The sequence below is a fragment of the Apteryx mantelli genome, chromosome 8, assembly GCF_036417845.1.
Source record: "Apteryx mantelli isolate bAptMan1 chromosome 8, bAptMan1.hap1, whole genome shotgun sequence".
Classification (NCBI taxonomy): Eukaryota; Metazoa; Chordata; class Aves; order Apterygiformes; family Apterygidae; genus Apteryx; species Apteryx mantelli.
This window is the reverse complement of record NC_089985.1, coordinates 13,241,173-13,265,145: the sequence shown is the minus strand read 5'-3', so window position 1 is coordinate 13,265,145 and position 23,973 is coordinate 13,241,173. Positions and strand designations below refer to the sequence as shown.

General features: G+C 49.2%; 2 protein-coding genes across 17 annotated transcripts in view; both read right to left on the bottom strand.

The window, feature by feature from the left end:
* Positions 1-8,616, bottom strand: part of PRRC2C (proline rich coiled-coil 2C) — a 79,086-nt gene extending 70,470 nt beyond the window's left edge. For all 14 annotated transcript variants that reach the window (XM_067300687.1, XM_067300672.1, XM_067300682.1 and 11 more), the window contains exon 1: positions 8,551-8,616. The gene's annotated coding sequence lies outside the window, so the exon portion shown is untranslated. The remainder of the gene's footprint in view (positions 1-8,550) is intronic.
* A 4,590-nt stretch (positions 8,617-13,206) lies between these two features.
* On the bottom strand, positions 13,207-23,068 carry LOC106499694 (dimethylaniline monooxygenase [N-oxide-forming] 4-like). Of its 3 annotated transcripts, XM_067300669.1 has the most exons (9): positions 23,003-23,068; positions 20,658-20,836; positions 20,074-20,262; positions 19,514-19,676; positions 18,653-18,798; positions 17,263-17,462; positions 16,123-16,472; positions 15,852-15,924; positions 13,207-13,971 (listed from the first exon to the last, which is right to left on the bottom strand). In XM_067300669.1, exons 2-9 carry the CDS (start codon positions 20,787-20,789, stop codon positions 13,584-13,586), a joined length of 1,641 nt encoding a protein of 546 aa, XP_067156770.1. In that variant the 5' UTR covers positions 20,790-20,836; positions 23,003-23,068; the 3' UTR covers positions 13,207-13,583. The 3 variants fall into 3 exon arrangements, with proteins under 3 accessions (XP_067156770.1, XP_067156772.1, XP_067156771.1); XM_067300671.1 differs by lacking the exons at positions 18,653-18,798; positions 19,514-19,676; XM_067300670.1 differs by lacking the exons at positions 19,514-19,676; positions 23,003-23,068 and having other exon boundaries at positions 18,653-18,761; positions 20,658-20,778.
* Between the last annotated feature and the right edge of the window lie 905 nt (positions 23,069-23,973).

The window sequence follows — 23,973 nt, the reverse complement described above, 5'->3', positions numbered from 1 at the left end:
GAATGGATTTAAAGGTTTAAGGTGTCATAAGCACCAAAAAACGTCTGAGAATTAAAAACCCCATACATATCACTAGACCAAATACATTTTGGGTTATTCCTGCAGCTGTAATTCAGCATTCACCTACTGGAATGGATCAGAATGGTCTCAGGACAATCACACCAACCACAACATTGATCTAGCCTATCTTGCTTTTGTTCTCCATATAACCATGTGTTTATCCCAGATAGCTTCTCACTAATGACCAAAATAAACATGGATGCACGCTTAAAGAAATAGTACCCTGTACGTCTGTTGGCAAACTTGAATAGTAATAACTGACAGGCTAGTAGAGTGAGCTTACATTTCTTTTTAGGTTGGGGCACAACAAAACAGCAGTGGGAAAGCAATCTTGTATTCTCATGGATAAATGCATAAAAAGCTTCTAGATCCTAGAAAAACTGCAATTCATATAATATGAGAGGAATACAGTTCCTGGACTAAAATTCTGCCAGTGGGGTATAGCAACCACACAAAACATACTATGGCCTTCATCAGTATTACAAATCTCTAGTTTGTTTACTTATTTTTTTCTACATAAACCAGACTAGTGGAAAGACAAACTTAATACAACCACCACAGAAGTAAAAATGACAGAGATTTATTAGCAATCACTAATAAATGCATTAACAGAAGCACCCCTTAAAGTACCAGCACATTTTCAAGTTATCAGACCATATTTAAATAGCTTCTTTGCTAGAGAGGATTTTTCAAGTGATTCCAGTAACAGAATGGCAGTGCATGCCACACACATTAGGACTAGCACATCTTAAGCTCATGCACTAACAAATGGATTCTCGCCACATTCTGATAATCCTAAAGAATAAGTTAGAATAATTTCAATTTGATTTGCAAGACTACTGAATACATTTTACAAAAAAAGATTGAAACTTCTTTGCAGCTCACTTTTAAGGCAAGTTCTTTTATTCCTAATTAACCTGACAGTTTCTTTTGAGTCCTCATTTCTTTGTCACTAAATACTAATTTTTTTGCAGGACAGGTTTTTGCCTTTCCAGTTTCGGGCAGATGGTTAAGAAATTTTTTAATACTGTAAATTTTTAAATTGCAGCAGGAGTTTTAAAAGTGCTGGAATGAAGCCAGGATCAGAAAAAGAAAAAAAAAAAAAAAACACACCACAAAACAAACAGCTTCTATACAATTAAAGAGAACATCATAACGAGATGCATTCTCATTACTTCAGGGAACAGAACAATGCAAGTGCTTTGCACCCAATTAGCTTTTCAACTTGCAGATGCCAAAGAGATTTTTATTTTCAAGATTTGCAAAAGAGTTTATTAAAGAAATTTCCATTATTTAGAAAAACGAGAAAAACTTCAAAGCTCTCAGAATTGAAGCACTGCCTATTTTAGAGAAGGGGAAAACAAACAACTCCCCCCCCCCCCCCCGCAAGTTCCTGCAGAAACAAGCCATATATCTGCTATCAAAGAACAGTACTCTACTACCAACTCTAGGTTGGCAGGCAGCACTTTTTCTCTGAATGCAGAAATCTAATGTGACCTGTCATACCTACCTGAGCTCCTTCTTAAAAGGGAAATAAAGTTAAACAATTTACTAGGCTTTTCACAAATTAATTTAGGTCAGTTAATTTATCCTGACCACCATTGCTCTCTATAAAGGTATCTGTTAATGTCTAAGATGGCAAACAGTCCCTTAAGAAAAAAATACAAAAGCACTTAGCATGCTGTCACAAATACTACTTTATGTTTCTTGCTCAACTGCATCATACCATCCAGGAGAAGCATGGAAAGGCAAAGACTAGCATATACCCCTTGTTCCCAAGTACAGAGAAAGCTACCTGGAAAGTCTCCTGCTTAGTGGTATCCTGAGTAGTGGTTGCTGTGTCAGTCCTGTTACTGAGCTGCAAATGGCATGCCTGAGAACAGGGGTACAAAAGAGAAGTCCACAGTGGGGCTGGTGAAGAAGCTAGGCAACCGATGACATACAGATGTCCTCATGTCCATTCAAATGAGAATGCCCTAAAATACTGAAAAGGCTGGCATTTCTTTTCACTTGCAAAGTTTAGGTTTGAAAGCACCAAAAACTAGAAAGAATATGCTGAACTGGTGATACCGGCAGGTTTGAGTATTAGTTTGGAAAAGAACAAAAATAAACAAAAAACGAATTGCTTTTACCCTACAATAAAAAGCAAGAAGTCTCCACATATTCACAGAATCACAGCATGGTTGAGGTCAGAAGGGACCTCTTACTGGATTCTTTCACATTTCTAAATGTACAAAAGTAACAGTGAGCAGTGGTTCCATTCCAGCTGCAGTTAGAAAGATCTGCCTTCAGATGCAGGCTTAACGGTGCTCCAGATCTGTTACTCTGCAGCACGCTGTCTTTGATAAGTTACCAGAAACAACAGCTGGGCTGAACAAGACAGAGTCACACTGTTAGGTGTAAAACACTTGTTTTTAGGAAGCTGATGAAAGATAATTAATAGGTACATGAAAATGGACCAGTTTCCAGAGGAAAACTCCTTCCAATACTCCTACAGCAAAAGCCCTTGCACTTTACCATAAGCTCTGAAACACCAGTATTTAAACTGGTGGTACACTTCGCCTCTCTGGTCTCTCACAATCATTTGCTAGGTTGAAAAGAGAAAGTCCTTGCCCATGATCTTGAAAAGTCAAGTTACACCTCCTGTGTTATTTTCAACCCCTCCACACCACGTTGAATTGGACAGTGAAAGAGGAGACGACAGATTAAGAGACAAATCTAAAAGCAATTCCCTGCTGTGAATAATCCAGCCTAAGAATCTTTTTCATGACTTCCATTTTGTGTTCCTGCATCACATAATTTCCAAATCCCACTGTAATAATTAACATTTCTTGACAGAGGAAGAGATGCTGTTCATTTTCAGCTTTCTTCTCAAGGAACTACAACTCACATTTAGTAGTGGGTTTCTCTCCACATCTTACCTTTCTCCCTTGGACTTTCCATACCTTCAAAGGATCCCTGATCTCAGCTGCAAATACATAAAAGTTTGTCACAGTTTTTATGCAAAACCTGTTTTTTCAAACCCCTGTTCATAAATCATTTCATAAGTAACAAATAGTTACACCTAAGGTTCTTGACCTCAGAAAACTGTTAGATGCTGCTTTGAAATACTGTTCAGGCAACCTCTTACATTCCTGACCACCTCCAGAATATTTTGTAACAATGCACAAGAACTACTCTAGAGCCAGATCCTTATGCATCTTCATACCTCTTTAGAACAGATTTGCCAAATGAATTCCCCTTTGTAGCTTTTTGTTAACTTCTTTCCCTTTACCTTCTCAAGGTATCTTTGCTACTGATACAGCACGCTTATCAATAGTACGAATTTGAAGAATAAATGCTCTTGTAAAAAGTCCTGTACACCTGTAGCATTAGCATCAACACTCTGTTCGAAAACAATTATTCTAATCAGTTATCTAATGACTTAAAGCTTCTGGTCACACGTCCTACCTTGCCTAATACCCGAATTCTGTGTTGCCTGCAACTCCTACAACATTCCTAACCTGATCCATGTACATCACAATAATTTCTCTTCTGTATTAAGGAATTTGGATCATATTCACCTTTAAGTTTATCTTTGGGATACTCCCACTGTGACAGTTAGAGCCAGGGTTGTCAAGCGTACCATGCTCATGTACCACCACTGACAGCATCAATAAAAACGTTCATTTACACACATACAAAGGAGGCGGAATTTGCTCCTTCAGAAACCTTGGTCTGGCCTAACTTGGAATTCCCAGGTGTTCATGAACACAGTAATTTCTGCATAGCTGACAGTCATTCCCTTGATGCCTACTTACACGTTCATCCCTATTACTTGCAAATTTTTTGGAACAGAAGCCCTCTCCCTCCTGTATTTGAAAGAGTACTTAGCACAAGAGATGAAACTGTAGAAATCCACACCGCCAACAGCATTGGACAACATTGGTTAATTACAATAAGGGCTAAAAGAGTCAACTTCAGCCATCTGCCTTAGACAGGATTCATTCATGCTTTGTTTAAAAAAAGATGAAGAACTAACTTAGAAAAGCCTTACCAGCATACTCAGCTTTATATATCTGCCTTTCAGCATCACAGAACCCATTTTACATGGAAGTTAACTTGCATCTGCCAAATGGCTACAGATGAAGTTTAACATTTTCAGTTGCTCTTCAGTTCTTTGTTTATTCTACTTAGAAAAAAAAAATCCTATATAGGCTCAATATGCTATCAAAATTAAGGTTAAGAAATGCTTTTATTAAAAGTTAAGTGCCTGCTACAAAGTTCAGTCCATGCTGCTAGCTTGATCTGAGGCACGAAAAAAAATGCCCTAATCAAGGGGACTTCAGTAAATTAACTATATAGCTATATAAGAAGCCAGCACAGGCAAGTTTCTCTTACTAGAGCACATCTTTCCTATAAGCTGTTTATTCATATTGACAGGAGAAAATTTATTATTGCTCCACCTCTCTAGAACTTTTGCTGTACACTTATGCATTTAGATACATCTATATAGGAGGCACAGACTGTCCTAAACAGTATTATTAAACAAGCCCTGTAAATACAACCATTTATTTGGGCAAAATGAATACATCGAAGCTTTGATCTAGAGAGAGTAAGGGAGTTCAATGAAGTATGTGATTTTTTTTGAAATGGAAAAAAAAATACAAGTCTTGAAGCATATCAAGTCTTAAATTGAGAGAAAAAATATCAATAGCTTCTTGATTAAGAATTTATTCTTCTGCAAAATTGAAGACGTTCCTGCAAGTCCACCTTAGCTGAAGATTTAATATGGTGACTAAAGACTGAAAGATAGCTCACAAATGTTTCTTTAACAAATAACACCTTAGCTTAACTGTTCGTCCCGCAAACATAGTTTTAAGAGGCAAACCTACAGTTCTTTTCCCCTGGAGTATATAAAATCTAAAATCTAGAAACATTAAGGTCACATGCTTACAAAAATTTTAATTTAAAAAAACAAGCTGTTGCTGTTTACATGATTTAATGAGGACAGCCTGAAAAGGTTTGCTTTTCTAAGGAGGAAAGGTTTGATCCGCTAGCATAAGCCAGCAGTGTGCCAAAAACGGCCAGCCTAGCCATTGCTGGTTTTACTATGGAAAACTATTAAGTACCTCAGAGCATGTCCAGTTACATCTTACATCTCAACCATCTAAACATTGAGTAAAGCAGCCCTTTCACCTAGGAGTCAGCTGCACACTGAATTAAAGAGTTATTTAATGGAGCCCTTCGCTCAAGTTACCCAGACCTGGGTGATCCCATCGTTCTTCAGCCAAAACTTGCATTTGACAGACCCAAATATAAAGTGCAATATTCCTTGTCCCTAGTGTTTTAAGATCCTGAGATCCTGAAAGCAGAGCACGCATGCCTTTTTTTTTAATATGTATCAGTTAAAATTTGACATCATTATACTTTAGTAAGAACAGAAGTGTGTTGTATGTCTTCTATCCATAATCCTACTGTTAATCAAGAGAGTGTCAGATCTATATAAACATGAACAATATGAATGATGCAAAGCTTCTCCCTTTAATATGTGTTTGCAATCTGTAACAGACTAATTCGTTAGCATTTAGTTAGAATGTTATGTAATGGCTGAGGTATTTGTAATAAAAACAGTCTATTTCTGTTAGTCTGTTCTTCATAGGCATAAAAAGCTGTCTTCATCTGATTTTTATTAGGACTCCATCATCTGCTCTTTATGCATTTTTTAAGACTTCTGTTAATTCCATTTTCATTTCAAACACACACACAGTATTTTTTCCTCCCACCTCCTCACACAAATTTCATCTCTTCTTTTGCACCTGCCTTCACCCATGGGAAATTTCTACAAGGTTTTGTGAAACCAGGGCCTGGAAGGAAAAAAAAAGAAAGGAAGAAAAAAAAAGAGGGCAAGAAGCTGAGTGAAGAAAAAATTTGCTATAGGAGATGAACAACTGGTTCTACCAGTAAAACACCACTGGCAGTCCCGTCACTACAAGTCCAACATCCATCTTCAACTAGTGGAAAGGTGGTGCATCTTCAGGGCGGAGTTTTTTCCACAAACCCTCCTTTAATATATACAGCCTCCAAAGATGCTCCCCTCTTCCCTTCAACAGGAGGGCCGCGGAGGAATATTTCTTCTTCACCCACATCTCTAACAAACTATGCAAGGGTTTACCCTTCTTCAAGAGCTACCCTTTTCTTTCTACTTCTGCATCTAAACCTCCCATCCAGGCTATCATTAAATGGCATTTACACTACATTTTCCACCCTCTCTCCACTTGCATGTCACTCCCATAGTTAATACAGGTAATATTTTGAAATAAGGGACTTGCACTTTCACAGTAACCTAGGACATCTGACCATACAAAATACCCACTTCTTTGACTTATATTCCTTCACTTTATTGACCTACAGCACTCATTCATGCAGGACCCAACCAAAAAGGAATCTCTCTCCTGAACTGCATCATCTTTTCCCTGTTCCTTGTGGTCTATTTCACTTTCCCTAGCAGACTTCAAGAGGTGGGGAAATTATGCCTAAGGAAGATGCATAACAAACCTTCACCATTGAACAAGGACTCCAGCAACACAGAAGTTATAGATGTAAATTGAAATAACTATTTTTGAGAAAGGCTTCCCTACAAAAAGCTAAGGCTTCCAGTTATGAAGCCTAAGCAAAGTAAACTATACATGACTACAGTGATATTAACACGGCTCACAGAAATGACTGTATATTGGTTTATACACATCTTATTAGCTATTACTTACCAAAGTGATACTTTCTTGATGTAGAAAACGCACATCTACTAAGGCAGTGTTCCAAGTGACAGACTCAAAGCCACATAACAAGTCATTACCCTAGTCTCCGCACACAAGCAGCGGCCTTTGCCAATTCTCACTTTAGCTCAAGTGAGCATCTTTCAAAAACATACCTCATAAAAGCTAAGTAGTCATACTCCTCACTCACTGAACTCATCAAAACACAATATTCTTGAGGACAAACCATCTTTTCATTGAACATACAGCAACTTCAAAGAAATCTCAAACCTTTCCAATTCCTTAGCCCCAAAGAGACCACTGTAGGCCAGTTGCTTTAAAACACCCCAAAATTAATCTTGAAGAAAATTCTCTGTACTATATGATTCAAAGAAAATTGAGACCCATTCAGCTCCTGGCAAGCAGTATTAAAAGGCAATCCTTTTGTTTCTCACTGATGTACAAATGAGATCACATCCCATTTCCTCCTCCCTTCAGAAGTAACTTCTTGTCTTGGCAGTGCTCTGAGGACTAGACAACTGGTAGGCTTGATGTCCTACCACACAAGAGAAAAAGCTACAAAGAAAAAGAAATTATGTTCCACCTGCTTGAAATAATGCTTACTTCTACTAATGTACCATTTGACTCCAGTCATCAAAAAGCGATAAGAACAGTTTTTACTCAATAAGAAGGTGCTGAAAAGCTTTCACAAAGGGACAAGCTTACAAAACACATGGCTGAGAGACAAAGGGAAAGAAACACAAAAATCATGAAGTGTTCCAGACAACTCCCAACACCATTCCCTCATGCATACTACTCAAGCACCCCTGGCCCATAAGAACATCCTGAGCTGGAAATTAGCTGAGCCATCTTTGGCCCCAAGATTTTCAATCCCTGCACCCCTAGGCGATGGTTCCCAAAATACCTACTGCAGACTGGCTACCTGAAATTTAGCCATGTCATCTAAGCTTCCTCACACCATGGTTTAAGCACTACCAGTAAAAATACTCCTGGCTGTGCTTACCCCACTTCTCCAAACCTTGTCCCTACAAGCAGAAACAGCAACACCTTCATGGAAGGAGCTTTAGTCAGTCCTGCACCAAATAATCCAGCAACAGCCTTTACCATACCTCTCAAGAACTGTGGATGAATATTACAGAGTTAGAAAACCAAGATGCGGTGCCCTGCATGTGCCTCCAGCATCCCCTAAGAAAAGCCCCCCCCCACCCCCCAGCGAGTTTTTGGAGCAAGGATCACAGCCGCAAAGTGAGCGCAAACGCACGCAGGGGACGGCACGCTTCTCGACGAATCTCCCTAGAGAGAAAGAGAGACCCGGAGCCGCTCAGAGAGAAGGGGGAGGCGGGAGGCTGAAGAAAGCGGCGCCCCGACAGGCCCGCTCCGAAGCGGACCCCACCACGGCAGCCCCCTCCCGCCGCCGCGGGCGCGGCCGGCCCCAGGGCGCGGCGGGCGGCGATGCGGCGCGGCCCAGCGGCGCGGGGCAGCCCGGCCCGCCCGCCCGCTGCGGGCCCGGCGCCGCGCCGCCTCCCCCCGCCGGGCCGCGCGGGCAGCGGGCCGCCGGCCGCCGGCTCCCGGGCGCGCTGAGCGCAGGGCCGCGGCCGCCAGGCCGGAGCCCGGCGGAAGCCGCCCCCGCCCGGGGCCATGCGGCGCAGGCCGCTCGCCCGCCGCTGCCTCCCGGCGCCGGTGCGCGGCGCTGGGCCCGCGGGGCGCAGCGGGAGGCGGCAGCGCCGCCGCTCACCTGGCGCGCGGCGCGGCGGGCCGGCGCTCCGGCCTCCCCCGGCTCCCGGACTCGGCGAGGCCGCTGCCGCTCCCGGCGCCGCGACGCCGCGCCTGAGCCGCTTCCACACAGGGGCCAAGATGGCGGGCGGCCAAGCCGGCGCCAACGACGTCTGACCTCACCGCGCCGCGCGCGCGCCCGCCCCGCCCCCCGCGCCGCGCCGCGCCGCGCCGCGCCGCTCACGTGGCCGCGCGGTGCCGCAGTCGGGCGGCGCGGGGCGGCGGCGCGCGCAGCGCCCCCTGGCGGCGCGCGGGGGGCGGGGCCTGTGCGCCCGGTGCCGCCGCGCGCGCCCCGGTACCGCTGCCACCGCGGGCACGGTTAGCTCTGTGCACCGCGCTGGTGCTGCCGGCATGGCCGCCGTTAGCACCGCCAGGGTGGGTGCTGCTAGCACCGTGGGCCCCCAGCCCTGCTGGGGTGGGTGCTGTTAGTGCCGTGCACCCTGCCAGCCCTGCTGGCACGGCGGCGGTTAGCACCCTGCACCCTGCCAGCCCTGTCAGTGTGGGTGCTGTTAGCGGTACGCACCCTTTCGGGTCTGCCAGCACTGGTGCTGTTCGCACCGCGCGCCCCGCCAGCCCTGCTGGCGTGGGTGCTCTTAGCGTGGGTGCTGTTGGCTGCGTGCACACCGCTCTGCCCATCTTCGCTGCCTCCCTCCCCAGGTGGGACCAGGCAGTGAGCAGATCTGTGTGGTCGTCACATAATTACTTCAGTCGCGCTGGGAGAGCAACACCAGTGTGACGCCTGTGCGGACGTGAGGTCTGCATGCGATTGCATTGCCAGCAACGGGCGCTTTATGCAAACCACCAAACACCAGGAGAGCCATTTGGCAGTGCCAACAGGGGCGGATATAAAGGATTCAGATGCATCGTGTCTCCTGCTGACCGTTGCTCCTGGGATGAAGTGAATGCAACCCCAGCGCAAGCATTTAGCACTCATCAGCTGGGCTTGCAACAATATCCCAAGATTAAAAAAACGTGTACGTGGGGAGGATCTGCCCAGCTCCCTTTGCCTTCAGGTTTGCCTGCAACCCTGGGGCTGCTCAGGCAATGGTGTGAACATGGGCCCACCTGCATTTGTCTCTGTTTCCAAATGTGCCCCATTTTTCTTACGATGGCCTTCTCACCTGAAGCATGACTCAGGATACTAGGTCCACTTGAAAAAAACTCCTTCCTTCTGCCAATAATAAACCCGTTAATAAAAAGTATCAAAGAAGTCCAAATCAGTGAGATTTATTTCTGGTTATGTCCCAGAAGTCACCAGGCAAATAAAAAGAACATTGAGTGTTTCAAAAATCATTATTTTGCAGGTCTTGCTGAAGATTTATGAAGATTTATGAAAGGGGCTCAAGCCAAGCAGCGGGCCAAGAAATACTGGCCTGGGCTTAGACCTGTCACTGAGACCCTGCCTTGAGTTGAGGCACGAGGCCCCTGCACAGATGCAGTGGCCATGCAGACCAGCACTTCAGGCTCTCCCCCAAAGGCCTGCAGAGATCCAACCCGACGCTTGAGCAAAGCAGCCAGATTTGGGTCGAGAACAGACCAGGGAGTTGCAGATGGCTTTCTCCACTGGGGAAGCAGCCTTGGCGACATTCACCTCCAGAGGCAGTGAAATGCAAGCAGCAAATGCACCTGCTCTGCCTGGCTGTGCCGCTGGTGTTGGCAACAGAGTTTTGGTTTCTATGACCATGGGACCCTGTTTGAAGATCGACAACTGCTTGGGAGAGATGGGATCCACCTCACTAAGCGGGGCACGCATGTCTTTGCCAACAGGTTGGCCAACCTGGTAAGGAGGGCTTTAAACTAGGAAAGGTGGGGGAAGGGCAGAGTTATGGTGACAGGGTAGTCGGCAAAACGCGGCTCAAGTCGGGATGCCTCCAGCGGGTGCATGCAGCCAGGGAAGTGCACATGGGACGTGGCTATGGAGGATCCTCTTGTATCCCTCCTGGGAAACCTGCATGCTCGATCACCTCTCTGAAATGCCTGTACACCAATGCAAGCAGCTTGGGGAACAAACAGGAAGAACTAGAGATCTGTGTGCGGTCGCTGGGCCATGGTCTCATTGCCATTACAGAGACATGGTGGGATAGCTCGCATGACTGGAGTGCTGTCATGGATGGCTACGTGCTTTTTAGGAAAGACAGGCCAGGAAAGCGAGGTGGTGGAGTTGCTCTTTATGTGAGAGAGCAACTGGAATGTATTGAGCTGTGCCTAGGGGTGGATGAAGAGCGAGTCGAGAGCTTATGGATAAGGATCAAAGGGCAGGCTAGCATGGGGGACACTGTGGTGGGTGTTTACTACAGGCCGCCCGATCAGGAAGAGGAAGTCGATGAGGCCTTCTACAGACAGCTGGAAGTAGCCTCATGATCCCAGGCCCTGGTTCTCATGGGGGACTTTGACCACCCTGATATCTGCTGGAGAGACAACACAGCTAGGCACAAACAGTCCTGGAGGTTCCTGCAGAGCATTGGTGACAACTTCTTGACACAGGTGGTGGAGGAGCCAACAAGGAGAGGTGTGCTGCTGGACCTCGTACTAACAAACAAAGAAGGACTGGTGGAAGATGTGAAGGTTGGGGGCTGCCTTGGCTGCAGTGACCATGAGATGGTGGAGTTCAGGATCCTGCGAGGAGGCAGCAGGGCACCAAGTAGGATCACAACCCTGGACTTCAGGAGAGCAAACTTTGTCCTCTTCAGGGACCTACTTGGAGGAATCTCATGGGTGAGGGCCCTAGAAGGAAGGAGTGTTCAAGAGAGCTGGTTAATATTCAAACATCACTTCCTCCAGGCTCAAGAGCGGTGCATCCCTATGAGTAGGAAGTCAAGCAAAGGAGGCAGGAGACCTGCATGGATGAGCAAGGAGCTCCTGGCAAAACTCAACCAGAAGAAGGAAGTATACAGAAAGTGGAAAGGGGGACAATTCCTCCACTTGGGAGGAATATAGGAACGTTGTCAGAGTATGCAGGGATGCGACGAGGAAGGCTAAGGCCCGTTTGGAATTAAATCTGGCTAGAGATGTCAAGGACAGCAAGAAGGGCTTCTTCAAATACATCAGCAGCAAGAGGAAGACTAGGGAAAATGTGGGCCCTTTGCTGAATGGGGTGGGTGCCCTGGTGATGAAGGATGCAGAGAAGGCAGAGTTACTGAATGCCGCCTCTGCTTCAGTCTTTACTGCTCAGGCCAGCCCTCAGGAACCCCAGATCCTGGAGGCAAGAGAGAAAGTCTGGAGAGAGGAAGACTTTCCCTTGGTGGAGGAGGAGTGGGTTAGAGATCATTTAAGCAAACTTGACACCCACAAATCCATGGGCCCTGATGGGATGAACCCACGAGTGCTGAGGGAGCTGGCGGACATTATTGCTAAGCCACTCTCCATCATCTTTGAAAGGTCATGGAGGACAGGAGAGGTGCCTGAGGACTGGAAGAAAGCCAATATCACCCCAGTCTTCAAAAAGGGCAAGAAGGAGGACCCAGGGAACTACAGGCCAGTCAGCCTCACCTCAGTCCCTGGAAAGGTGATGGAGCAGCTCATCCTGGATGCCATCTCTAAGCATGTGAAGGATAAGAAGGTGATCAGGAGTAGTCAGCATGAATTCACCAAGGGGAAATCATGCTTAACAAACCTGATAGCCTTCTACGATGGAATGACTAGCTGGGTAGTTGAGGGGAGAGCAGTGGATGTTGTCTACCTAGACTTCAGTAAGGCTTTTGACACTGTCTCATAACATCCCATAACATCCTCATAGGCAAGCTCAGGAAGTGTGGGATAGATGAGCAGACAGTGAGGTGGATTGAGAACTGGCTGAAAGGCAGAGCTCAGAGGATTGTGATCAGCGGTGCAAAGTCTAGTTGGAGGCCTGTAGATAGTGGCGTCCCCCAGGGGTCAGTACTGGGTCCAGTATTGTTCAATTTATTCGTCAATGACCTGGATGAAGGCACAGAGTGCACCCTCAGCAAGTTTGCTGACGATACAAAACTGGGAGGAGTGGCTGATACCCCAGAAGGCTGTGCTGCCATTCAGAGAGACCTGGACAGGCTGGAGAGCTGGGCAGAGAGGAACCTCATGAAGTTCAACAAAGGCAAGTGCAGGGTCCTGCCCCTGGGGAGGAATAACCCCATGCACCAGTACAGGCTGGGGGTTGACCTGCTGGGAAGCAGCTCTGCGGAGAAGGACCTGGGGGTCCTGGTGGGCAACAAGTTGACCATGAGGCAGCAATGTGCCCTAGTGGCCAAGAAGGCCAATGGTGTCCTGGGCAGCATCAGGAAGAGTGTTGCCAGCAGGTCAAGGGAGGTGATCCTCCCCCTCTACTCAGCCCTGGTGAAGCTGCATCTGGAGTACTGTGTCCAGTTCTGGGCTCCCCAATACAAGAGAGACATGGAGCTACTGGAGGGAGTCCGGTGGAGGGCTACTAAGATGATTAGGGGATTGGAGCATCTCTCTTATGAGGAACGACTGAGAGAGCTGGGCCTGTTTAGCCTGGAGAAGAGAAGGCTGAGAGGGGATCTTATTAATGTGTACAAATATCTTAAGGGAAGGTGTCAAGAGGATGGAGCCAGACTCTTTTGAGTGGTGCCCAGCGACAGGATGCGAGGCAACGGGCACAAACCGAAACACAGACAGTTCCATCTGAATATGAGAAAAAACTTCTTTACTGTGAGGGTGACAGAGCACTGGAACAGGTTGCCCCGAGAGGTTGTGGAGTCTCCTTCTCTGGAGATATTCAAAACGCGCCTGGATGCAATCCTGTACAACGTGCTCTAGGTGACCCTGCTTGAGCAGGGGGGTTGGACTAGATGATCTCCAGAGGTCCCTTCCAACCTCAACCATTCTGTAATTCTGTGATTCTGTGAAGCGGGAGATGGCTGCCGCCATTTCGGTGGTGTGCCCGGGAGCCAGCCCGCTTCCTGGCACCCCTGGGGACAGCGTGGGTGACAGACCCAGATGCCGCTGACGCTGCCTTGCAGCAGCACAGCTGTCCCCAGCTCAGATTTTGCCAGGTTTCATCTACAGATGGGAACCTGCCCTGGGGATCCACCATGGTCGGGGATATTTGGAAAGGAGGAAACCTGCCACGAGAACAGCAGGCAGGGCAAGGAGACACAGCCAGCGTAAGCTGGAGGAGCTGTCAGAGGAGTCATCTAGGACGCGGGTTTGCAAGGGCTTCAAAGCCCGCTGCCACTGAGTCAGGATGGCGCTTCTGGCCCCGCTCCAGCGGCCCCGTCCCACCAGGCGGTACTGGTAGGGTGAGCAGGGGCCGAAAAACATCGTCAGGGCCAGTCGGGGGTCTGTCAGGAGCAGCCTCAGCACTCTGGGCTTTACGCCGGCACACGATGCAATTTCATCCATGTAGCTAATAAAATTTATCCACATGTTCGCCTTCTCGGGAGAATTGCTTCGTTGGGACATGAAACAGACAAGGAAAAAATCAAATGACATCCTGGCACATTTCCGAACACAGCCAGGCAGCTCCGTGCTCCTTCCCACCTCGGTTCCCAGCTCCACAGGGAGCAAACGCCCAGGGCTCAGACAAGTCATCCCACTGCGGGGGACTAACGAAGCAGCGGGCATCAGCCGAGCCCAGGGTCTAGGGTGAGCTCCCTTAGCCTGTGCTCTGTAGTCAGATAAATAAGCCTAAAGGCACCGAAAGAGCCTTTGTGTGGTCAGTTACTAACAGTTACCCTGGTGCAGGCATTGAGCTGAAACTTGTTTTGTCTCTGTAACCCTGTTGTGGCTGAGCCCTCAAAAATGCAACCCAGGGAGAGGGCTGAACTAAGGAATGGTTCTCACATAATGCTGCCATCATTGTAATGCCACAAACATCCATGTAATGTCCTTCCTCAAGATTCACTGGCTTGGATTTGGCCCTTTTTGAGAGGCGAAGGAGTCTACATTCACAACTAAGATTGCCAAATGGACTGGGGAAAGCTAAAAGATGCAGAAAGCTTCCTGTGCCAAGAGGCACTGGAAGAGCTCAGCCTCGCACTCCCATTTCTCTGCTTTGTCATCAGCTCATCTGCTATTAGTTTATTAGGAAATGCGCTGAGAACTTCAGCTCATTTCGGCAACCAAGCCCATGTAGGTGACACCCGAGCTCTTCCACTACCCCATCCCAGCGCCGATACAGAGGCTAAAGCTGAGCCCTGTAAACAGTGAGCACATGGAACAAATCCAAGCTCTTTCTTCCCAAGGCCTTATCTTCCCTGCAGAAGAGGTGTGCTTAATCCACTTCAGCGAATCTGAGACAGCTTTATCTCCATTGCAACTCAGACTCCTGTATTTCTATGTAACAAAACATGTGAGGACAGCGTGCGTGTCTGGAGTAGATGGGGCTCTTGATGAAAATCCATGTGACACTGTTTTGGCCCAGATTTTCACTGGTATCCTTGGTCGTATGATCCAACTCTGCCCCATCATGAGACCTAACCCAGAGCGCACGCCGCCTGGCCATGAGGTCTCACAACTCACTCCGGGTAGGACAGCCAAGAAAGCTGTTGGTGACTGTGAGGCAGCACATCCAGTGCATCTGTCCTGTAGCCTTGAGGGCATATCCTGACCTACGGTAAAATCCCAGTGCAAACAAGGCAGGGCCTTAGTACTCATATACACAATGGATGTGTTAGAGCCATGTCTAATATTTGTTTTGACCTGCCAAAAACTGTCACCCAAACAACCCACAGCCTGCATTACCCGGCTCTGGTGGGGTTGTGTACGGGGCTCTGGCCCTAGAGCTCCCGGTGAGTGGGTTTGGGAGGGAGAAGCCACGAGATGGCACCACTAGTCTGGAGGAAACCAAGTCTCCAGCCTGAGATGCTGGAAATAAGGGCATAACTTAGCAGCCTGGTGAATTGGGCCACCAGCCTGATCTGTCAGGGGTCTTGCTGCAAGCTGCTGCAAAGGTCAGTGGCATTTGGAGCAAGCCAAGGGTTCCCCGGCCATGGGAAGCTCCAGCCTGGGGGTGCTCCTGCTGTGTCCGGAGCTGAGTCTGGGAAGGGCATGGGTCAGCAGGAACTCTTCGGCTCCCAATGCTTCAGCAGAAACGGAGCAGTTCTGTGCTGCTCGACCAGGGGAGATGTGTCCTTGGTGTCCTGGGTTGTCATCTGTCAAAGAGAGTGACAGCATCTCCCCATCTCGCTACAGGTATTGCGGTAATATCTGCATTCAGGAAGAGTTAGATGCCCTAGACAGGTCCGTGACACAGCCACTGCAGGGACTGCCTTCACCCGTGTTGTCCTGGCCAGTGCAGCGTGCCCAGAGCATGGGAGCAGCACTCACCTTTTGGCCAGCTGCTTCTCCTTCTTTGAAATATCTGCCATCATCTTGGTGACAGGAGGCAGCTTGTTGGAGCCTGGGAAGAAAAAAGAAACAGTGGTCCGTGGGGCCAGAGGCTAACGCACTATTAGTGCCCACAGCCCCAAAATGCACAGCTCCTTCAAAAGATGGAAAGTGCCCTTCCTGACATGGCCTGGGCCTTGTGGAGAGCCGGCCAGGCTGCGCTCGACCTCCCTCATGCCACCTCCCCTTGTCCGGGCACGCCAGCTCCTACCTGCAAAGATTCCCGTCACCCAGCGAGCCTGCATTTCTGCTCCCACCATCACAGAGCCTGTCAGTTGTACTAAGCCGATGATGGCCAGTGTCGGCTTTTCCAGCTGTGCAGGGAAGATGCATTTGTAGAGGGAACAGCTATGTTTGAAGAGGCTGCGAACCGAGTCTTCCAGGAAGGGAAATGAGAACACGTATCCCGTGGTAAAGACCACTACGTCAATGTTTTCACTTGTCCCGTCTTCAAAAACAGCCGAGCTTTCAGTGAACTCCTTCACATTTGGTTTCAACACGACAGTCCCAGAGAGGATGCAAAATGGCAGCTCTTCATTTATAATTATGTTAAACTTGGAACTTGCACATGGAGGGAGAAGGAGAGAAGGAGAGTAGCATTAGCTTCTGGAGGGATCCTGAAACATCTGGAAAGGGCTTTTTCAGCAGGATTCAAGGAAACTAGTGCTGGAAGGGATCTAGAGGGGCTCAGATTTGTACCTCTGCCCCCAAAAGCAGGATCAGCCATTGCAAAGCAGCCTGATGTAGGTTTAACCTACCCCTAAAATGCCAAAGTGGTGGCAACTCCACAACCTTCCCAAGCTGTCTGTGCCTCACTGGTAGGTTTTCCTTAAAGTCTGATCAAGTCTTTCCAGCTTTACAGCTTTCCCTGGAGCAGACTGGAGGAACAGGCTTGCTGCCTCCTCGCAGTAGCTGTTGATGTCCCAGCACAGCTGAGAACTGCATGTGGCATGCAGGCTCTGGCCCCAAGGGCCTGAGCTCTGGCTGGGGCACTGGCCCATCTCGCGTGGCCGTGGAGGCAGCAGTCACACCACCCTGATGGCTTTACACAAAGGAGAGCATCTCCCTGCAGGCAGAAAGCCTATATAGAAAAGTCCCCTGTAGCCAAACTGTGGGTCCTGAGTCTGCTGTGAACATAGGCACCAAGAGGAAAGCTTCTGACAGTCTCACTTACATTGTGTGAGCATGAGAGTTTGGTACAAAACCCAATACATCATAAAAAGCTACTGATGGAAAAAAAGTTAATTCCGCACTAACAGTTTGCTATTTCTCAACTATTCCCTGAAATGAACAACTGGATATTTCAAATCATTAAAAACCACCAATGAACCAACAAAACAGAGAAAAATACCTTTTAACAGAAGCCAAACCGTAGTTTGTATGGTTAAACCATGAATTGAACTTCCAGAACCCAATCCTTTTCATGATGGCTGACGGGAGAAGCCAGTAGAGAAAATGTGTAAAGCGCGTGGTGATGACCATGTCGAAAGGGAAACCTTGAGATGAAATACGACTGACCACCCACGTGCTGCTCCTGGCACTGAGAAACACCTGGGAAAGAAGGCAGGATTGAGAATCTCTTGCCCAAAGGTCTGATTCCATTTTTGCCCCAAATGGCAAATCCCATCTCCTGTGTTTGGTAGCAGGGAGCTGAATGAATTATCCCAAGGGAGGGAGGTGTCCAGATGAACAACCAGCTCATGGTGGCTTTTGCAGACTTCCAGCAACTGCAAACCAGCCACTCTGTCTGCTTCCCAGATGGTCTAAGCTCCCCAGGAACTGCAGTGCTTATTTTGATGGCCCACAGTTTGAAGGTCCGTTTATTTAGAAAGCCATTGGGCAACGCTTTCCCTGGACATATCCACAATTACTGGTGTGAAAACCCTATTCTTGTGTCCTCCAGCGTCCCTCATGACACACAGACCCTGGGGAGCAAAAGCTCCGGTAGCATGGGTTTCTGTGGGTACTGAGAGGCTAAATATAAAGTTGTCTTTGGAAGGTGGATGGAGGGAAGAAATCCAAGGTCTAGCTTCAGAGTGCAGGACAGCTATTAAAGCCCATGCAATGGCCTGGCTCCCACTTCTGTCACAGGAGGTGCTTGGGCATCTTTTCTGCATACCTGGAGGCAGTTTGGGGAGATATCTGGGGATGGGAGGTGCTGGGTGCACGTAGCTGAGGCGGAAAAGGAGTGATGAACCCTTGTTCAGAGGGCTGGGAGGTGGGAGAGAAAAAAACAGCTGAATGCCAGGACCTGGAAAAGGATTCAGCAGGGGCCATGCAGAGGAAGGGAAAAGGCATCCCCCAGGGCAGTTCTTGCTAATTTTATCAGTACCAAATCAACAGCACGGCGCATCTGCGAGAGACCCCCACCGGGCAGCAATGCCTGTGAATGCTGTGGCTGCAGCACGGACTGTGCTCAGCCCGGTGCCTGTTTTGAGAATAATTCTGCTTTTTCAGCCCAGTTTCTGTCCTGCCCCACTGTGATGCCGTTTTCACAAGGAGCACTAGCACCAGCTCTGTGTCTAAGGTGCTATTAAGTGGAGCCTTTAAGGGCAGCCATAATTTTAGTTTACTCCTGTCTGCATCTTGTCCCAGGAGGAGCTACTGCACAGCCTGGGGGTACCCAGTGCTGTTGGCTAACGCAGCGCCGAGCCGGGGCTTGGCCATGCTGCCCGACTTGCTGTCGGCAGGAAAGGTCTGCAGGAACCACCGGCAGGCTCGGCACCGCGGTGGAGCCATACCTTTGCAGCCACGCGGCTCAGCTCCACGGAGATGTCGCCGCCGGAGTTGCCGACACCGATCACGAGGACTCGCTTCCCCTGGAAACCCTCCGCATCTCTGTACTCCCTGCTGTGGAGGTACCGGCCTTTAAAGCACGTTTCGATACCTAGGCAGAGAGCATCTCCTACCATCCGGTAAGTTTGTTTGCCCCTATGACATGCTTTTGGCAGCCTTATTGCTGGTTCCCTCGGCAACCCTCAGACCCTTCCGCCCCTTCATCTTGCCTCCCATCTCTCTCTTTGCAGCAGAGCCAAGTGCAGTGAGGCCCATAAGGACCTTGGCTCTGTTGAGTGATGCCAAGGGCAACCACGCTCTGTCTGGCATTCCCTCTCTCCTACCACCCTGTGCGTGCTTGTTTTGGTCCTGCTTTGTAAAGTCTTGTGCAAGAACAAGGCCACATCTTTTGCTCAGCATTTCACCCATTCCTGGATATGCACACATGCATTTCCGTGGGGTGACGTTCACATCTGCCCCAGCCTGTGGGGTTCATGGAGCTTGCAAAAGCAAATGCCAGCTGCAAGCTACCCATCTTCAGGCTGAATTCCTTCCTGCCTGGGGCAAAGCAGCATCATTTCACTGGCTCTGATAGCAGCACTGCCTTTTCCCCGGAGGATTTTACCTCTAAATCTTTCTCTTAGTGGAAGATGGTGCAGCATGTGGCTTGTTCCTGACTTTGGCTCTGTCCCGAAGGAGTGTCGCGGGGCGGGGGGAGCCCACAGCATCACAGAAGTGTGAGATGCGGCCAGGACCATGGCCCTTGTGGGAACGGCCCCCAAACCACATGGCTCTCAAGCCCACCCAGCTGCAAAGGCAGGGCTTACCTGGAAAAGAAGCCAAGGGCAAAAGGGGTTCCTGGTAATAGCCAGTGCAAACCATGACAGCGTCGAAGATGTGCGACTCCTGGCCTGCTTTGGTCTCAGTGACGACATCCCATTGGCCAGAGGTGGAGAAATCGGGGCGCTTCTTCACACTGAGAACTGTTGTCTTGCATCAAAGCCCAACAAAATTGCAGTCAGGGACTGTGCCTTATTCTTGAGAGGTCCTGCCTGGGCAGGGCTGGGGTCTCCGAGGGCAGGCTGGGCCCTCAGAGAGCCTCATTCCACCTCTGAAGCTGTTAAATCCAGCACTGAACCTTTCCTCTGGCAATTGCCAAGGCTGGAAAGGCACAGATGAGGATTGTCACTGGGCAGCATGTGTTCGAGCAACCTAATATGGGCTGCATTCAAGATGCGAAAGGCCCACAGCCCTCATGGACTTCATGCACGCCGTTATCCCGTGGCCTGGGCAATGCCCTGGTAATTGCAGCTGTCAACAGTCCTGCTCCTCGCAGCTCTCTATGGACCGTCCCTGATAGCTGCGACTCACCGGGGCCCTGGCTCACCTTGAAGCGTATGTGCTGCAGGAGGTCGAAGTGCCGAGCGTACATCCGGAAGTACTCCAGGAGTTGGTGGTGGGGTAGGAAGTTGGGGAAGTTTTCTGGGCAGGGAAAGTCGCTGAAGCAGGACATCTCCTTGGAGGTGTTGGCAATGACCGACCGGTACACGCTGGTCCTCCCACAGTCCACTGTGTCCTGTATGAAGCAAGTGGTGCTGTTTGCAGAGGGACAGATAAGGACTTTTTTCCTCCGAATCATCAGAGTGGCTTGGATATGAGGAATAAACCATGGCTAGCTCCCACCATCTCCACTCGTGGCTCCAGAACAAGGTGAGCAGTGAATGCATACTCCTGTCAGCCTCGGTGCCTGTCCCTGTGTCACCACTGCAGGAGGCACATACCCCTGGAGACCACAGCTTCTGCTCCCCCATCCCCTTCTCCCCTTGGGGCCAGGGGAGCCCTGTGCCTGGGACGGAGACAGCCCACAAGGCCACAGTTGCTCCCTCATCTTCACTGGGGGTGGCAGCCTTCAAAGGCAAGTGGGAACAGGGTGAAACCAGGGGAAAACCTCCTCGCACAGAGCCCACTCACAGCAAAGCACCAGAGCCCCCCGATGTCGTCATTCCTCTCGAAGCAGGTGGGCTCCAGCCCTTCGTCCAGGCAGCACTTGATGGAGGCCAGCCCGCTGGCCCCGGCCCCGATTACAGCCACTCGCCGCACCATGGTGTCCTCCAGGAGGCAAAGCAGGAGTGCCGGGCAAGAAGTTTTACCTGCCATAGGGGTGTAATAAACTGGCTATAAAATAGTCCACAGATTAGCAGAAACACTGGCTATAAAATAGTCCACAGATTAGCAGAAACATTGGCTTTCCCCATGGGAAAGCTCCCCCCAACTTCTCTGTCTGGAACTGTTCACAAAGGAAAACTGTCCTTAGACAAAGTCCTCTTCAGTTCCCAGTGCAGGGAATGACACCCAGGCAGAGCCTCAATGAGCAAGCCAAGGAGGAGCCTCTCTGCAGTTGCTGGTGGATGCTGCTCATTAACCTCTGTACTGTGCTAATAAGCTGAGAGCAAGAATAATGAGCCGCAGGGGGAAGTGTGGCCGGGAGTAACTCCCTGAGGATAAATCACTTCTGTCCCAGTGACCTTGCATCAGTGGGCACTTATCAGGGAGTCAGGTGTCCCTGACGGTCCAGCGATTCCCCTCATGCAGGCCAGGGAAAAGGAGGCACCTTTTCAAATTCACCACACTTCTTTTTCTATTTATTCCCTTTCCCGGTCCAAACCAGGCCATGAAAAGAAGGGGAAGCTCTTCCCAGCTAACCGCTTCGGGATCGCCCCTAGCACTGCCTCACAGGCATCACCCTACTGCTGGAGAGTTTCCTGTTAAACCACATTGCCTGAAAGGGGCAAGAGGACTTCTTATTTCTAAAGCCCCACTGCTGACTTTCTGGTGCAGCTGGTGCCTGAACACTGTCTCAGCTCAGATGCACCAGGCTCACCAAAAAATTCAGGCCGTAAAACTTCATCTGAAGAGGTTTCAAAGAAGCTGGAGAGGAAGACGGGTAGAAAAACAGTGGATCCCTTTTGCAAAAAATGTGAAGGTTTTGATGTTTGTTTCTCATTCCAGTGCAAAACAAGTCCCTCACCTTTTGCCCTTATTTCTGTGTTTCATTTTAAGAAGAATGCTGACCCAGACAGGGTGATGGTTTGAAGGTGGCTGCCTCACAAAGCCAGGAAACCTGGGCTCACTTCTCTGATACCAGGTAGAAATAGGGCTTCACCCACATCCTACACAGTCCAGGCAAAGAGCCACAGGGTTCATGGGAGGCAGCATAGTCTCGTCACTTCTGCCTGTGCAAACTGACCTTCTTGAAACATTTTCAAGAAACATCTTCAGCTAAGTTGACTCATTTTCATCCTTTTCTTTTTATTTTCAATTAAATGGCATTTTCTTGGGGGAAAAAAAAGGCTTTAAAAAAACTTGTAATGCCTGGCTCTGAGTGGGAATGCAGATCAGTGATTCAGAAGTTATGAACAATCATGAAGTGCTGCTCATATTACAAAATACAGGAAAGGAAAAAGAAAAGGAAAAGTTAGAAACCCAGGAATTCAGTGTTTAGATGAGAGGAACTCGAACCTCAGGGCATGTAAACTGAAGGCTATGCTACACCTCACTTAGCGATAAAGCAAAGAAACTAGAAAAAAATTAACCCAGATAAAGTTTAATTAGTTAGCAAACACTCAAACTGCAAAGTCTCAAAAAGGAGCAATTTATAACTGGGTTTCAACCCATTTTATGGCAAACAGCAAGTTAATTTAAGCAAGACTTGGAGGAAACTGCAGAAATCTAGAGAACCCCTCCCCAGAAAAGCAGAGAAAGTAGGATGATCTCATGAACTTTCTCAATCCACTGTTCTGCCAGCCACAGCATGAAGTTAGGCTACAGCTGGTTACTTTTCTACGCAGCTAATAGATATTAAAAAAATTGTGTATATAATGCTGAGTAACTTCCAGCCTGCAGCACTCCACAATCTGCAGGAGCAAGGGATGAAACGCTGAAACTTGGCCGCCTCCTGCTCCCCAGGTCCTGTTTCCGAGAGCTTCCCGGTGCTGGGCACCCAGCTGCCTCCTTTGGGAAAGGGGAGCAATGCGCCTTGGGTGATAAACATCACCCCTCTTTTTTAGGGCTTCCTACAGAGTGTTTTGCTTGCAGGACGAGCCCTGGAGAGCCGATGCCGCCCGGCTGCTGTGCCGGCGGAGCCGCAGCCTGGCCTTGCGTTTCCCACCGCGACTTCACGTCTCCCCCCTGCCCACATCAGCGCAAAGCTCGCAGTTAATGCCAAAACCCCGGGAGAGACTCAAAGGCATCAAAGCGCTAATCGATTTTTTTCTTAAAGCACACAAAACGTGGGTGGAAAGAAGATAGAAACAAACCTTTTCAGAGCAACGCTGCACCTTTTCTGTTCAGGGTTCGTCCGTCCTTTGCTTGGAGCTTCTCTAGCCACACATTTAAATGACGGGCTAAAGTCCGTTCAGCTCCGGCTTGCTGCCGCTCCTGGACCTTCGACCTTTACCCCCGCGCTCCCACACTCGCATGCTCTTTCTCTCTGCTGTTGCATTTAAAAGCGATTACAGAAGGAAAGTTCTCCGCCTGGGCGCAGCAACCTGCGGCGCTGGCAGAGCCCGGCTCGCCCGAGCCCGCCACCAGGAAGTGTGTAAATCAGCTCTGAGCTGATCTCATCGGGGCTGGAAATGGTGACATTTGTGTGCGCCCGGGACTGTCACAGAGGGATTTCTGTGCCTATCTTTAACCACCCGGGAGCTGGACATCTAATCTGACTGACCCTATAGAGTCTGGTCTAGGAGTGGTGCTTTCCCATCTCTTTCAGGACCGGAGCAGGAGATGACACAAGGACCTGGCTCCTTCCACGCTGGGCAGGGCTCAGAGCCAGTGTGATGGGCAGCCCAGTTTCCAGCTGCACCCTAACATCCCATAGGGATGTGCTTGCAAGGACTCCCATGGGACCTCCTCTGCCACCCCGACTGGCCACGACACAGCTCGGGGTGGCATCCGTGCATGAGGGCTGCCCATGTCCTGCTGTGGTCCCGGTCCCTGTGCTGTGTCTGCGCTCCAGGAGGTCAGTGCTGGACACTCACTTGGCGGCCCTGGGAAACCAGTAAAATGCACTCCTTTTGCATGCATGCTAACAGACAGCACCGAGGGGAATGAATGTGCACACTTTGGCCTTATTTCTGGTGCTCCCTGAAAGTCCTCATGACACGGGGCTGTAGAATGTGTGCTCAGGGCCAGGGACTGATCCAGCACTGCCCAGCCCTGGGAAGGTCCCAAGCGCCTGGCCAGCTCTCCCGGCAAGGACATGGCAGGCAGCGCTCTCCCACTCTCC